Source organism: Apostichopus japonicus, chromosome 8 (assembly GCF_037975245.1).
Source record: "Apostichopus japonicus isolate 1M-3 chromosome 8, ASM3797524v1, whole genome shotgun sequence".
Classification (NCBI taxonomy): Eukaryota; Metazoa; Echinodermata; class Holothuroidea; order Aspidochirotida; family Stichopodidae; genus Apostichopus; species Apostichopus japonicus.
Window position 1 is genome coordinate 5,714,897 of NC_092568.1, and position 14,899 is coordinate 5,729,795.

Here is a 14,899-nt window from a genome sequence, read left to right on the forward strand (position 1 = left end):
CAGGCCAAAATTATATGATATCGATTATTCAGGATATACATTTATAACCAACTCAGTGACTTAAATACTTTTGTATAGGTATACGGGTATTCTTCCTCTCTAAGACAATATCTTATTTCAATTCGTAGTTTGCTTCTCGAGACACATAAGTGACGTTATCATCTTAATGTCATAAACACATTACCACAGTTTCTGACCTAACATTTTGTATGAAAAAAATTTATTCTTGTAATGTGTGTGTGTATATATATATATATATATATATATATATATATATATATATATATATTTGTATTTATATATATATACGCACACCATAAACAAAAACAGTAAAACGAAAAAAGTGTGCACATATGCATTTGTGTAAGTGTAATAATCAGATAACATAACAGTAATTCCAACCAAATGTTCAAAAACAAATTGATACAAATCGTATATCATTTAATGCAATTTAGTACATTAAACGAATTATGTTGGTAAAAATATATCCTGCATACAAATATTGTCATTGTTTGGTATTCGCCTTAAAAATTGGAGGATCATTTCAAAAGTGGTCTCTATGTTAATATATGTTACAACTTCAAGTTGAAAAACATGTTTTCAAAGTTTCAACAATTATATTTTTAGTGTTAATGTTTAGTTGGTTTATCTGATAGCGTATTTTACTTTATATCCGATATTTATAAAAAAAAATTGTTTAACATGTTGTATAATGTGAGGTCTCATTTGAAAGTGTTTCCTTGATTGGTTGTATTAGGGCTTTAAGTTTGATTAATGGGGACCGTTTTGAGCATAACTGGAGGCAAGAATTATTGATACGCGCAAGCGATACTTTTTGTCTTTAGATTTAGTATCAACCAAGTGGAGATGCAGGTTGTACTTTTTGACGTCGTTTTACGGTTTGCAAGATATGACTAAGGTGCCCGCTTGTACATATATATTTTACATACCCCTACCCCCCCCTCCCCCTTAGACGTCTCATCCGGTCACAGTGTGGACTGTTGATGAGCAGCCAGTAGAGTTGTTGAACACATTTTTCTTCTCGTATTCAGGGAGACCTTTAATGTCCTGCTAAACTTTAACAAACCAGGGGCACAATTCTCTGGGCAACTAAGCCCAGTTTAACATTGGTAATATATGCGTCATGTATACGAGCTCCGTGATCTGCAGTTTTAGTTTAGTAAAAAAAAGACAGGGTATCCTTTGTCGAGCTGGCAAGGCAATGAACGACGTCACAAATGTACATTCTCGCTTTTAAATTGTGTTTATTTAGTAAGTATTTTAAGGCATTGCAGGGTTTGCCATATCTAATAATACGCATTTCGATCTCCGTACAGTTTTCTACATGAAATATATATCGTTAATTCATTTCTCAAAAGTCATCGAGCAGAAAGCCACAAAAAAAAAAAAATTGATGTATTTAAAAGGGATTTCTTTAAGAATGCAAACGCAATACAATGGTGTAAAACTGCTCAGATTTGTCAGCAAAAAATAAAAACTGCTTCTGTTTTTTATTTGGTGTGTGTTTTTTGAAGACTATACCTTCCCTACCCCCTATACTCCCCTACCCCCTACCCCCCAGCACCGGCTCTCTCCCTCTCTCTCTTTCTTCTTCCCAGAACCATACCATCGTTTTCCCGATTCACTAAATTAAAAACTAAATTATTTTCGCTGGATGCACGATGTATTTTCTTATTCATTTACGGTGCTTTCTTACTGTGTAAATGTGGGGGTTGGATGACCACATATTTGCAATTTTACTACAACTAAATCGCACCAGAAAGTTCAAATTAAGCTTCACTGCAACGATTTGTAAATAAAACACAAACAAACATAACAAATGAAACGATTAAAAAAGTTTGTTTCAAACATGAACAGTTTTCTGTATTTTATTAAAGAGGTCATAACTTAGCCGTGTTAAGGTACATTGTAAGAACCATTCTTTCCCTTTTAAGGGTAAGTCAGTAAATCGATGATGACATCCACTTCTGATACATGCCTAAATGATTACATCAATCAATTGTTTTATATAGTTTAATCATTCAACCGAAACATGTTCTATAGACCTCATAACCACACAGAGGTACAGTTGGATAACATCCAACACTACTTATCCTTCATGAATTTGTTATGCATTGCTATACATGTTACCTGAAGCCTAGTATAACTTGTCTGCTTTCCTTATTAAGTTTTGTCTTGCTATTGAGGAACTGACCTTTAACGGTCTGTGTTAGACTAAGTAGTTCAGTCACTTTCCCTTAACCTGTCATGCATCCAAAGTTAAAAGCCTGACAACATATATCAACTTTGTACATAAAAGTATAATTTGATTGGAGGTGTAGCTAAGTAGTTATAACGACAGATGTATCAGATTATAAGGGGTACCGTACCCAATTATGTGTGAATGGTACTTGATTGAAAGACTTATACCAACTTAGAACCCAACTCGATGCACCTTTTAATTTTGCTTGATAATAATATAGATAACAAGCCAAGAATCTGTAGAGATAGAAGAGCTGGGAAGATAACTTAACGTACGTACGTATATGGTACATACATACACACACACATACACCCACACATACATACATACATACATACATACATACATACATACATACATACATACATACATACATACATACATACATACATACATACATACATACATACATACATACATACATACACACACATACAATACATACATCACTTTGAAAGTACAAGTGTTTCTATTATATAGAAGAATAGTTTGAAATACAAAAATAATCAACCTTTGATTAGTTTGAGTTGCAACAAATTGATGATCGGATATCATACAAGGCAATGAGAGTCGCATGAGGCACTTTTGATGAAAGATTAGTTGAAGGGAAAACTAAATCAAGGCACATCATTTGAAAAATAAGAAAAAAATGTTCCTGGAATATTTCAAGTATATATATTATCTTCAGTAATCCCATAAAAACTTGGTGTCATTCATAATAGCTGCAAGATCCAAGACGAAAGGTCTGTAAAAATTCCCCAAAAGAGTTCGCGTCGAATTCCACATACGTCCTGTTTGTTTCTTTTTGTAATTTACATTCTTAGACTTTGACTGACAAATATCGCTTGGCTCGGACGAAGGTGATACATCTGTTGATAAATGATTAAAATATAACCTTTGGTTAGAAAATGTAAACGACGAACACCAGATGTGTGTGTGTGTGTGTGACAGGGAGGGGTGGAGGGGAGGGGCAATATGACATTGTCCCTTCCAGGTATTAACGAGCATCCCTCCATGCACACATTAATCTGCATATAACAATCACAGTAATCTGGGCATCTATATTTTGATTTTACCATTCTTGCAATAAACATAAGAAATAAACTTTGTTTTATATAGGCTGAACTAGGCTGCTAACGGTCGATTAACCTGCAAAATATACCGTAGTCATTTAGTCTGGTTAGAACGTAGTCTATGCAGTCGGCTTTTTGATCTAATATACACGGTCAACTATTTCCTACTTTGGCTTCCTCGTTATAACTAATGGCCTACACTTTACCGATTGAGATAGAGTATTCACGCAACGATTGCGTTGCAATTAGTAATTGATTGTTTAAGTTGGAAACCCAGTACATTGCAGCGTGTATACGGTCATAATAGGACTCGGCAACGCCTGTAACCTTTTCTAATGTCCCATATAACATGAAGGGAAATAATACAAATACTTAACGGTAAAACCTTGTTAACAATTATTCGTAAATTAATAAGAATACAACTATAGTGAGTCTTTATTATATATAATGGTGATTATAACACTTTCTTCAAACTTGACTTGGGAGAGGAAATAGCGAAATAATCAAATTTATAAGACGTATTTATAGAAAAACTTAAAAACTACGGATACGTTTAAGAGTCATTTAATCACATCAACCATGGCAACTGTTGTGTGTACCAATAAAACTTAAGTTTCATTTCATTACAAATTAAAAGTTTATTTCATTTTGTGATATGGTGGCTATTATACGCTTCCGTAATGCGTGCATCAAAAGCGATCAGGGGTTACAGCGCTAGCTCCATCCTCAGCGCACTAAATATTCATATATCATAGGGGGTTAACACTTATGTATTTCTTTATCCAGCTCCATCCTGAACGCACATTAAAGCCCACCCACATTATTTAAACCACGCCTATATCTCCAGTCTCAGCACACTCCTTATGTCATTCAAAGGTTTCCCCCGCCTTTTTATGTTAATTTCACCTCTCGCTAGCAGCAGCTTCCTACGGCGACAATCGCAAGCAGGAGAAACAGTCATATACAACGAAGAAATGTGCAATTAACCATCTAATTATTGCAGACGACGATGTCAAATTCTTGCTAGAATAATGGGGTATGAGTAACCTTAAATTAGTGTTTAAATGTAAAGGTGAAATAACGGGATCATGTCGATTTTGTCATTTCTGCGATACAGTCAGTACGCGCGATATTGAAGTATAACCTAACGTTAGCTCTTACGTTGTTAGGCTAGGTTAGGCCAGATCCTTTCCCTGATGTAGTAAATTTATACGCTGTACTACTAGCTGAGATAGTATAGGCTAGTGTTTGTAAACTAGTAAGTACCTTCACTTCAGGACTAAATCTAGACCTAAGTAAGTTTATGCCTGTACTGTGTGTCATACTCAAAGCAAGACCTTCCCTAATTCAAGGCCACCTCTAGTGACTACTTCTACCAAATGCGAGTAATTGTGGTGTACGGTAACTTCTGAGGGCACACCTAATCAAAGCCACGCATTAATAGTGAAATTATACATAGGCCTAAATCTCTTTGCGCTTGGGTCAGTACACTTTAGTGTAAGTTAGAGTTAGACCCTGTAGGCCTAGCTTGCCTTCACTTTTAAAGGGTGTGAAGACTCGCGCAAAAAGAAACATCTCATGCCGGTAATCTGACCTACTGTAGTTTCAAATGAGGTGTAACATGTTTTATTACTGTACTGTCTGCATTTTGTAGCGACACAAACAAATGTCACTCGCAAGCAACGGAGAGTTAACTTTCAGATGGCCGCACGCGGTTTGGGGCGAGTCTTCAATGCCTTTAAAAGACTAGGCCTAGGCTATGCTAGTGGTCTACATGGTTGGGAAATGGCTAATAGTGATTGTAGACACTGAAAGAAGAGATTGCTTAAAATTGCAAGTGATGCATTTATGGTGGTGGCCTAGACTAACCTCAGACTCTGAGTGTAAAACTTACCCAGGCTATGCTATAAACAGTTAAGCTAGTAAATTTAGGTTATATGTAATTGATAATGTGAAATTTAATTAGAAAGATGATAATTTTGTACTATTCATTTATGAAAACCAAGAAACTTGTGTACGGTTAATCTCAATCTGGACTATACTTCAGTGTTAATTGGTCAGAAATCAGTGCCTTGGGGAGAAGAGAGGGGGGGAAGGGGGAGACTTGTGTGTCAAATTTAAACAAGTTTTGGCTGAAATGTCAGTTAATTAGGCTAGGCCTTCCCATGCAATGATATAGGTTTAGCCTAGGCCTAGTCACATATCAGATTTATCCACATGAGAAATGTAAAAATGAAACACCACATGACTAGGTCACAGCTTTGCACTCCCAATGTTATAAACCTCATACTATAACACAGACATAAGTTTTATTAATCTCATGTTGTTCTTATTCAAAAAATATACTACCCAGAGGTAGGTTTGAAGCACTGTCAGTGAGACAGATTATATTTCCATATTAGGCACAGCAGATCATGACATTGGTGTAAATCTCAATGAACTAAACTGCCCATAACAAGGATTCCTTTTGGCATTGATTTCTGAACATTAAATAGGGACACCTTGTCACCTTTACAGTAAGGTATATTATGTTTCTATATAAAGCACATCAGATCATGAAATTGGTGTAAATCTCAATAAACTGAACTGCCCATAACAGGATTCCTTATGGCATTGATTTTCTGAAAATTCAAAAAGGGACACATTGATTTTCTGAAAATTCAAAAAGGGACACATACAGTTTTCATTGGAGAGAATGTTTATATAGATACAAACTGATAAGATATAAACATGGTTCAAAACTCAAATAAAGACCGTTAATGGAATTGATTTTGTGTTACTTTGAAAATATTTTGTAACAAATGTGACCGGCTTCTGTTAGGTTCAGAAATAAATAACTCTTTCTGTTATTATGTGTCATTTTGTGTGGCAGAAATGGAAGATTTTTCCCAAGAGGAGCTAACAGCCATGACAGAGTACAAGAAACACACAACCTTGAGCCTTCCAATACCGTACTTGCAAACTACATGGCAAATCTGTTGGCTGCAGTTTACTTAGCCCTATGATGGTAAGTGTTGTTCAATGTAATTGCAACTGAATACTGCTGAGTATTATTATTAAGTAAAATATCTCTATACACAAGTTGAGCAACTAAAACAGTTTGTGGTACAACAAAGATATGCTTCATATTGCCTTATATTAAACTACTACTCAAACCAAAAATGAATTGCATGGTGATTGATACCATGCATAAGTTATGCTTGTAGAGGTCAATTGAGGTCACTGCGATCATTGCAATATACCACTATCTCGGATCATTCTTCCGCACACTTCCTCCTATTACAGTGTTAAATGATATCGATTTATCTTTGCAAAAGATTGGTCACTTACTCTCTGCCAATTGTGGAAGCATAACTTGAAGTCACTGCAAAGTCATCAATTTTATATTAGATGAATTTTCTTGTGATAGTGAAATTCAGTTAAATTAAGGTGCATGTGTCTTAAAAATTTCAAACCAGAAAGGCCAAATCAGGACTGTACAACATATAACTGTACACAATTCTAAGCATTTCCTACATTCTGTGTTGTAAATGGCAAGTCTCTGACTTCTAGTTTGATTTCTCTATGGTATAAACAAAGAGTGTGACCATGGCCTTCAGTTAGTGTTAGTTCTTTTTAAAATTGTTGTCATAGAGCAGTGAGATACCTTAGCTATCTCAGAAATTGGGGGGGGGGGGGCGGGGGGTTGGGTAAAGATGTAAACTTTCAGTGAATGTTATTTTACTGTATCAAATTTAAGCAATTTCACAAATCTTTTGTTGCAGATGAACTTGGCATTTTCTCTTTTAACTCTGTTGTTTTGGGGAATTTCAACATCAAAGGGTGCAAGGGTGCATCCTTGCAATCATTCATAGATGTAAAACAAGTAAGTGTCATTTTTTAGATTTATCTACATAGAATTGCTGATAGCCCACTGATTAATGGTAAAGTGGAACCAGTTTAGATCTGTAAGGAAATTAAGGAAATTGAACAATTTATTTACTGAGATGTCAGCCAGAAACAACACGACTTTGCAAAGAATGGCAACAAATTGTCTATAACAAAGAGAAAATTGCTTTGACAGAGAACTTTCAGTGCTCCTACCTTTATCTACCGTAAGATGACAACAAAAACAATGTTGAACCAATATCACACCCTTTGGTTGGACTGTAGGCTAAGTGCCTCAAATAACACTATTGACTCATTTTGCTCCAAGCGACTATCGTGTAATGCACATTTACACATTTGACCTTCGCCTATGATGCAATTGGTATGTCAAGTTCACAAACACATCTTACTTACATCTCCATTTTCTTGTTTGTCCAAAAGATCAGAGGAAACGACCGTGAAGAATGGTGATCTTTAATTAAACTTCTCTCCATTCAAGTTCGTTAACACACCATTTAATACTTTAATTGTTTCATTCCTTTCCTAGATTTGTACAAACTGGATGAGGTGAAAACGGAGAAATTGAGACACGCTACCAAGTAATACAGCTTTGCAGTAGTAGAAAGATGTCTTTGGCTTCGATGATGCACATCGAGAATGTGATTGTAGCTGTTTATGAGAATCAATTTGATTTTTTGCATTTCAATTCATCTCTCTGTCCACAATTGATAAGACATGCTTTTACAACTTCAATGAAACTTGCATAGAGATCACCTGTGATGAAGAGACATGTGGAAGTGCTCAGGAATTTAATGTCAAAGGTCATTTAGGGGTCAGTTTAGTTAATCGTTTGGAAACGCTTTTTCCTGAGTCCACGGACGGACGTGTGGATGTATGCAAAACATGATCATAATTTTGGTCATTGGGGGTCAGAGTTTCAGAAATTTTATGCTCAAGGACACTTCGGTCTATTCTTTAACTATTTAACTGTTAGTTCAAAATCTTTTCAAATTAATCTTTCTTGTGATTATAATAAGCGAAAATTACCACTTTCTATTGGAGTTAAAATAATTTGCACAAGTATGCGAGGTCGAAGGAGGAGCTTGTGACTAAAACATTAATGGTATCGTTGGAAGCCTAGTTATTGTCTTGCAGAGCCTTGCTTGATGTTCGGTTTGCCAGTGCAAAGTGGTAAACTATAATGGTAATTAAATATAAAAAATAAATTTGGTAATATGTCATCTTTATCAACAACAATGTGAACATAGGTCTTCTAAGACCTTCCTATCTAGTTTAAAGGTAGTCAGTATAGGCCCCAAACTATAGCACGTTATAATTGCAAGAAGTTTTCAAGAAGTACTTTCCTGGAGGTCTTTACTCTACAATTGTTCTCAGACATTTTTAAGGAACACACAAGATGACTGAATGTGCCAGAGGACAATTTCCTCGAAGGTTGTAATAAAAACAGTTTAAGAATTGTGACCAGAGGTGACCATAAATGAATATCTAGCATATTTGGGGCTAATACAGCATACCTTTAAAGAAAAGGAGCTACTGACACAGGGCTGAAGTTGTCATGACAAAGGTTATTGGGAGAGAGGCTTTGATCAAGTTTTTGGTTTCGATGAATATCGTAACCTATGCATTCATGATGGCGTATGTGTGCGTTTGTGATGCCCAGCTTGTAAACACGATATCTTAAGAAGGTAATGTTGGACCAGGTTGTTATGGAACCATAACAACTCCCTGGTTGGACCAACCTCATGTTTGGTTTGTAGGTGTACCTCATTGAGTACAAGAAGCCTATTGTTTTCTATGGAGGTCAAAGGCCATTTAGGGTCTCTAGGGGTCAAAATGTGAAAACCTTGTAAACACGATATCTCAAGAAAGGAAGCTTGGGCAAACCTCATTTTAGTGTGTAGACGTACCAATTGAGTACAGGAAGCCTAATGTTTTTGGTGTAGGTCAAAGGTCATTTTGGGACAACAGGTCAAATTGTGACAACCTTGTAAACATGGTATTGCAAGAAAGAAAAGATCTCATATGGTTTGAAAATGTACCATATTACATTTAAGGAGCCTATTATTGCTTTTGGTGGAGGTCAAAGGTCATTTGAAGTCAACAAATGCCAAACATTTACTCCCCTCTTACCTGTCTCTCCACACTAAGACATCTTCCTTAACATAATCTCGTAAGGGAAGCTTGGACAGATCGCATATTTGGTATGTTATTGTACCACATTGAGAACTTTTATGATATTAACCAGGATAGTATTATCACCAACCAGGAAATGTTGGTTGATTTAACCAGGAAAGAGGTGGAATACGTTTAATATATTGTTAAAAAAAAGCTTAAAGTTGGTCAAATGTCGCAATTTTTATGATTCCATACTAAAATGCCGTATTGAGCTGCCCTGAGGTGGAGCTGGGTTTTAACCCCGAAAAACACCCTAAATGTGCATACATGCAGCTGAAATAAATACATGATGTATTTAATAGACTTGACAATAAATATGTAGTCCATTTAGGGTCATTCATTATCTCAATAATTGTTAAAAAAAAGCTTAAAGTTGGTCAAATGTCGCAATTTTTATGATTCCATACTAAAATGCCGTATTGAGCTGCCCTGAGGTGGAGCTGGGTTTTAACCCCGAAAAACACCCTAAATGTGCATACATGCAGCTGAAATAAATACATGATGTATTTAATAGACTTGACAATAAATATGTAGTCCATTTAGGGTCATACATTATCTCAATAACTGTTAAAAAAAAAGCTCTTAGTTGGTCATAAGTCGCATTTTTATGATTCCATACTAAAATGCCGTATTGAGCTGCCCTGAGGTGGAGCTGGGTTTTAACCCCGAAAAACACCCTAAATGTGCATCAATGAAGCTGAAATAAATACATGATGTATTTAACAGACTCGACAATAAATATGTAGTCCATTTAGGGTCATACATTATCTCAATAATTGTTAAAAAAAAGCTTAAAGTTGGTCAAATGTCGCAATTTTTATGATTCCATACTAAAATGCCGTATTGAGCTGCCCTGAGGTGGAGCTGGGTTTTAACCCCGAAAAACACCCTAAATGTGCATCAATGAAGCTGAAATAAATACATAGTGTATTTAATAGACTTGACAATAAATATGTAGTCCATATAGGGTCATACATTATCTCAATAATTGTTAAAAAAAGCTTAAAGTTAGTCAAATGTCGCAATTTTTATGATTCCACACTAAAATGCCGTATTGAGCTGCCCTGAGGTGGAGCTGGGTTTTAACCCCGAAAAACACTCTAAATGTGCATACATGCAGCTGAAATAAATACATAGTGTATTTAATAGACTTGACAATAAATATGTAGTCCATTTAGGGTCATACATTATCTCAATAATTGTTAAAAAAAAGCTTAAAGTTAGTCAAATGTCGCATTTTTTATGATTCCACACTAAAATGCCGTATTGAGCTGCCCTGAGGTGGAGCTGGGTTTTAACCCCGAAAAACACCCTAAATGTGCATACATGCAGCTGAAATAAATACATGATGTATTTAATAGACTTGACAATAAATATGTAGTCCATTTAGGGTCATTCATTATCTCAATAATTGTTAAAAAAAAGCTTAAAGTTGGTCAAATGTCGCAATTTTTATGATTCCATACTAAAATGCCGTATTGAGCTGCCCTGAGGTGGAGCTGGGTTTTAACCCCGAAAAACACCCTAAATGTGCATACATGCAGCTGAAATAAATACATGATGTATTTAATAGACTTGACAATAAATATGTAGTCCATTTAGGGTCATTCATTATCTCAATAATTGTTAAAAAAAAGCTTAAAGTTGGTCAAATGTCGCAATTTTTATGATTCCATACTAAAATGCCGTATTGAGCTGCCCTGAGGTGGAGCTGGGTTTTAACCCCGAAAAACACCCTAAATGTGCATACATGCAGCTGAAATAAATACATGATGTATTTAATAGACTTGACAATAAATATGTAGTCCATTTAGGGTCATACATTATCTCAATAACTGTTAAAAAAAAAGCTCTTAGTTGGTCATAAGTCGCATTTTTATGATTCCATACTAAAATGCCGTATTGAGCTGCCCTGAGGTGGAGCTGGGTTTTAACCCCGAAAAACACTCTAAATGTGCATACATGCAGCTGAAATAAATACATAGTGTATTTAATAGACTTGACAATAAATATGTAGTCCATATAGGGTCATACATTATCTCAATAATTGTTAAAAAAAAGCTTAAAGTTGGTCAAATGTCGCAATTTTTATGATTCCATACTAAAATGCCGTATTGAGCTGCCCTGAGGTGGAGCTGGGTTTTAACCCCGAAAAACACCCTAAATGTGCATCAATGAAGCTGAAATAAATACATAGTGTATTTAATAGACTTGACAATAAATATGTAGTCCATATAGGGTCATACATTATCTCAATAATTGTTAAAAAAAGCTTAAAGTTAGTCAAATGTCGCAATTTTTATGATTCCACACTAAAATGCCGTATTGAGCTGCCCTGAGGTGGAGCTGGGTTTTAACCCCGAAAAACACTCTAAATGTGCATACATGCAGCTGAAATAAATACATAGTGTATTTAATAGACTTGACAATAAATATGTAGTCCATTTAGGGTCATACATTATCTCAATAATTGTTAAAAAAAAGCTTAAAGTTAGTCAAATGTCGCATTTTTTATGATTCCACACTAAAATGCCGTATTGAGCTGCCCTGAGGTGGAGCTGGGTTTTAACCCCGAAAAACACCCTAAATGTGCATACATGCAGCTGAAATAAATACATGATGTATTTAATAGACTTGACAATAAATATGTAGTCCATTTAGGGTCATTCATTATCTCAATAATTGTTAAAAAAAAGCTTAAAGTTGGTCAAATGTCGCAATTTTTATGATTCCATACTAAAATGCCGTATTGAGCTGCCCTGAGGTGGAGTTGGGTTTTAACCCCGAAAAACACCCTAAATGTGCATACATGCAGCTGAAATAAATACATGATGTATTTAATAGACTTGACAATAAATATGTAGTCCATTTAGGGTCATTCATTATCTCAATAATTGTTAAAAAAAAGCTTAAAGTTGGTCAAATGTCGCAATTTTTATGATTCCATACTAAAATGCCGTATTGAGCTGCCCTGAGGTGGAGCTGGGTTTTAACCCCGAAAAACACCCTAAATGTGCATACATGCAGCTGAAATAAATACATGATGTATTTAATAGACTTGACAATAAATATGTAGTCCATTTAGGGTCATACATTATCTCAATAACTGTTAAAAAAAAAGCTCTTAGTTGGTCATAAGTCGCATTTTTATGATTCCATACTAAAATGCCGTATTGAGCTGCCCTGAGGTGGAGCTGGGTTTTAACCCCGAAAAACACCCTAAATGTGCATCAATGAAGCTGAAATAAATACATTATGTATTTAACAGACTCGACAATAAATATGTAGTCCATTTAGGGTCATACATTATCTCAATAACTGTTAAAAAAAAAGCTCTTAGTTGGTCATAAGTCGCATTTTTTATGATTCCACACTAAAATGCCGTATTGAGCTGCCCTGAGGTGGAGCTGGGTTTTAACCCCGAAAAACACCCTAAATGTGCATACATGCAGCTGAAATAAATACATGATGTATTTAATAGACTTGACAATTAATATGTAGTCCATTTAGGGTCATACATTATCTTAATAATTGTTCAAATATGTTCATCAATGTATTTTACAAAACTCAGGTCACAGTGAGACACCGTAGCACAGTTTCAAAAAGGGGCGCGGCTTAACACAATGGTTTCACATAATTGAACATCATTAAATGCACTGAGCTGGAGCTGTGCAAAGTTGTAACCCCTGATGTCAAAAGCACACAGGATAGCCATCATGTTGAAACCTAATCCACGTGCTATAGTATCTATCTATATCATTACCACGAGTGTACATGTCATCGTGATGAGAAAAAAATGCTTATAGTCTATACTTACCAAGATCTAAAAATTCAAAAATATTTCGTAGTTGGGTATTGCACTGTGTATTCCATTCCTCTAACTTTATAAACATCATTTGATTAGGTGGGTATCTCTGTAACCAATCACGAGCGTAAACGGAATATAAACCGATCGTTAACCTCTGAAAAGATAAAATAAGATAATACCTTAGAAATGTCTATGACAGTGTTTGAATTTGTTTGTATGTGACTTAACACAATCACAAAAAAATATATACATTGTGTACAGTTCTGATAAGCTACGCGCGTTCCAATTGCAGTTCGGTTGTTTGAAAAAATGGAAATTTTGGGATTGAGCTTGCGGTGAATGTTGAAAACAACAAGAACCCAAGGGCACTGTGGTTCCTTGCTTAGGGTATATGACAATACACATAATATTATCAAGCAAGATTGGGCTCAAATAGTCCAAGTTATGGTGGTCCTACATGTTCCCATAAAGTAACCAACACTGTAGCCAACACTTTTGTGATCACAAAATGTGATCGGATTTTTGATCAAAAGGCACTTTTGAGATCTAAATATGGCGTCGAAAATGTAAGAAATATAAGAGACCTACAAGCGTGTCAACAGATATGATAACATTGGTGACCTCAGATGGCATGACCTTTAAGTTTCAAAATGTTCCACCACCCCATTCACAACTTGTCCCAAAATATCAACCATGTCACACCTTGACATTGAGATTTAATTGCATTAAATGTCTAAATATTAACTTTGAACTTGTATACATAACTTCACACACAAAGGTCACCCAGAGGTCAACCAATTGACATTTTTGATCGGTGAGACCTAAATAGAACATGACTGTCAAAATTCAAACATTTTTTCTTTGCCCAATTTCTCTCCCCAAAATACTACTTTTTTATCATTAGCTGACCTTTGGTGACGTTGGATCACATGACCGCTAAGTTTGAAAATATTCTCCTATACCATTTGCAACTTTTCCAAAAAAATGAACCTTGTAACACCTTGGAACTGGGAGTTATTGCATTAAATGTCTGAAAATTAACTTTGACCTCATATAACTTCGCACACGAAGGTCACACAGGGGTCAACCCGTTGACATTTGTGATCAGAAGGTACCTTTGACATCTGAAAATAGCATCGAAACTGTAAAAATCCACAAAACACGAAAAGGTCACCAAAGGTCAAATTGAGGTCAAGGGTCACCCAGATGCGGGTCAACAATTGGATTACATTGAAGCAACTCCCAACCCTAACGGACAATTTGTTCTCAAGTGATCGCAAAAATACTAGTTTTTTATTATTAGTTGACCTTTGGTGACCTTGTATCACATGACCGTTAAGTTTGAAAATATTCCCCTATACCATTTGCAACTTTTCCAAAAAAATCAGCCTTGTCGCACCTTGGAACTGGGAGTTATTGCATTAAATGTCTGAAAATTAACTTTGACCTCATATAACTTCGCACACGAAGGTCACACGGGGGTCAACCCATTGACATTTTTGATCAGAAGGTACCTTTAACATCTGAAAATAGCATCAAAACTGTAAAAATCCCCAAAACACAAAAAGGTCACCAAGGGTCAAATTGAGGTCAAGGGTCACCCAGATGTGGGTCGACAATTGGATTACATTGAAGCAACCCCCAACCCTAACAGACAATTTGTTCTCAAGTTATCGCAAAAATATTAGTTTT

The 14,899-nt window shown here is 35.5% G+C and overlaps 1 protein-coding gene and 1 long non-coding RNA gene across 2 annotated transcripts in view; one reads left to right on the plus strand and one right to left on the minus strand.

Moving 5' to 3' along the window:
* Window positions 1-256: 256 nt before the first annotated feature.
* The window catches only part of LOC139970704 (carbohydrate sulfotransferase 15-like), a 49,139-nt gene continuing 34,496 nt past the window's right edge, over window positions 257-14,899 (minus strand). Inside the window, exons 7-8 of the mRNA XM_071976608.1 lie at window positions 13,217-13,361; window positions 257-3,132 (exon numbers count right to left, since the gene is read on the minus strand). Of these exons, the coding sequence (XP_071832709.1) occupies window positions 2,948-3,132; window positions 13,217-13,361 (330 nt within the window). The 3' untranslated portion in view covers window positions 257-2,947. The remainder of the gene's footprint in view (window positions 3,133-13,216; window positions 13,362-14,899) is intronic.
* On the plus strand, window positions 4,100-7,944 carry LOC139970708 (uncharacterized). The gene is made up of 4 exons (XR_011794197.1): window positions 4,100-4,372; window positions 6,209-6,343; window positions 7,101-7,201; window positions 7,751-7,944. It is a non-coding gene; the product is annotated as an uncharacterized lncRNA (long non-coding RNA).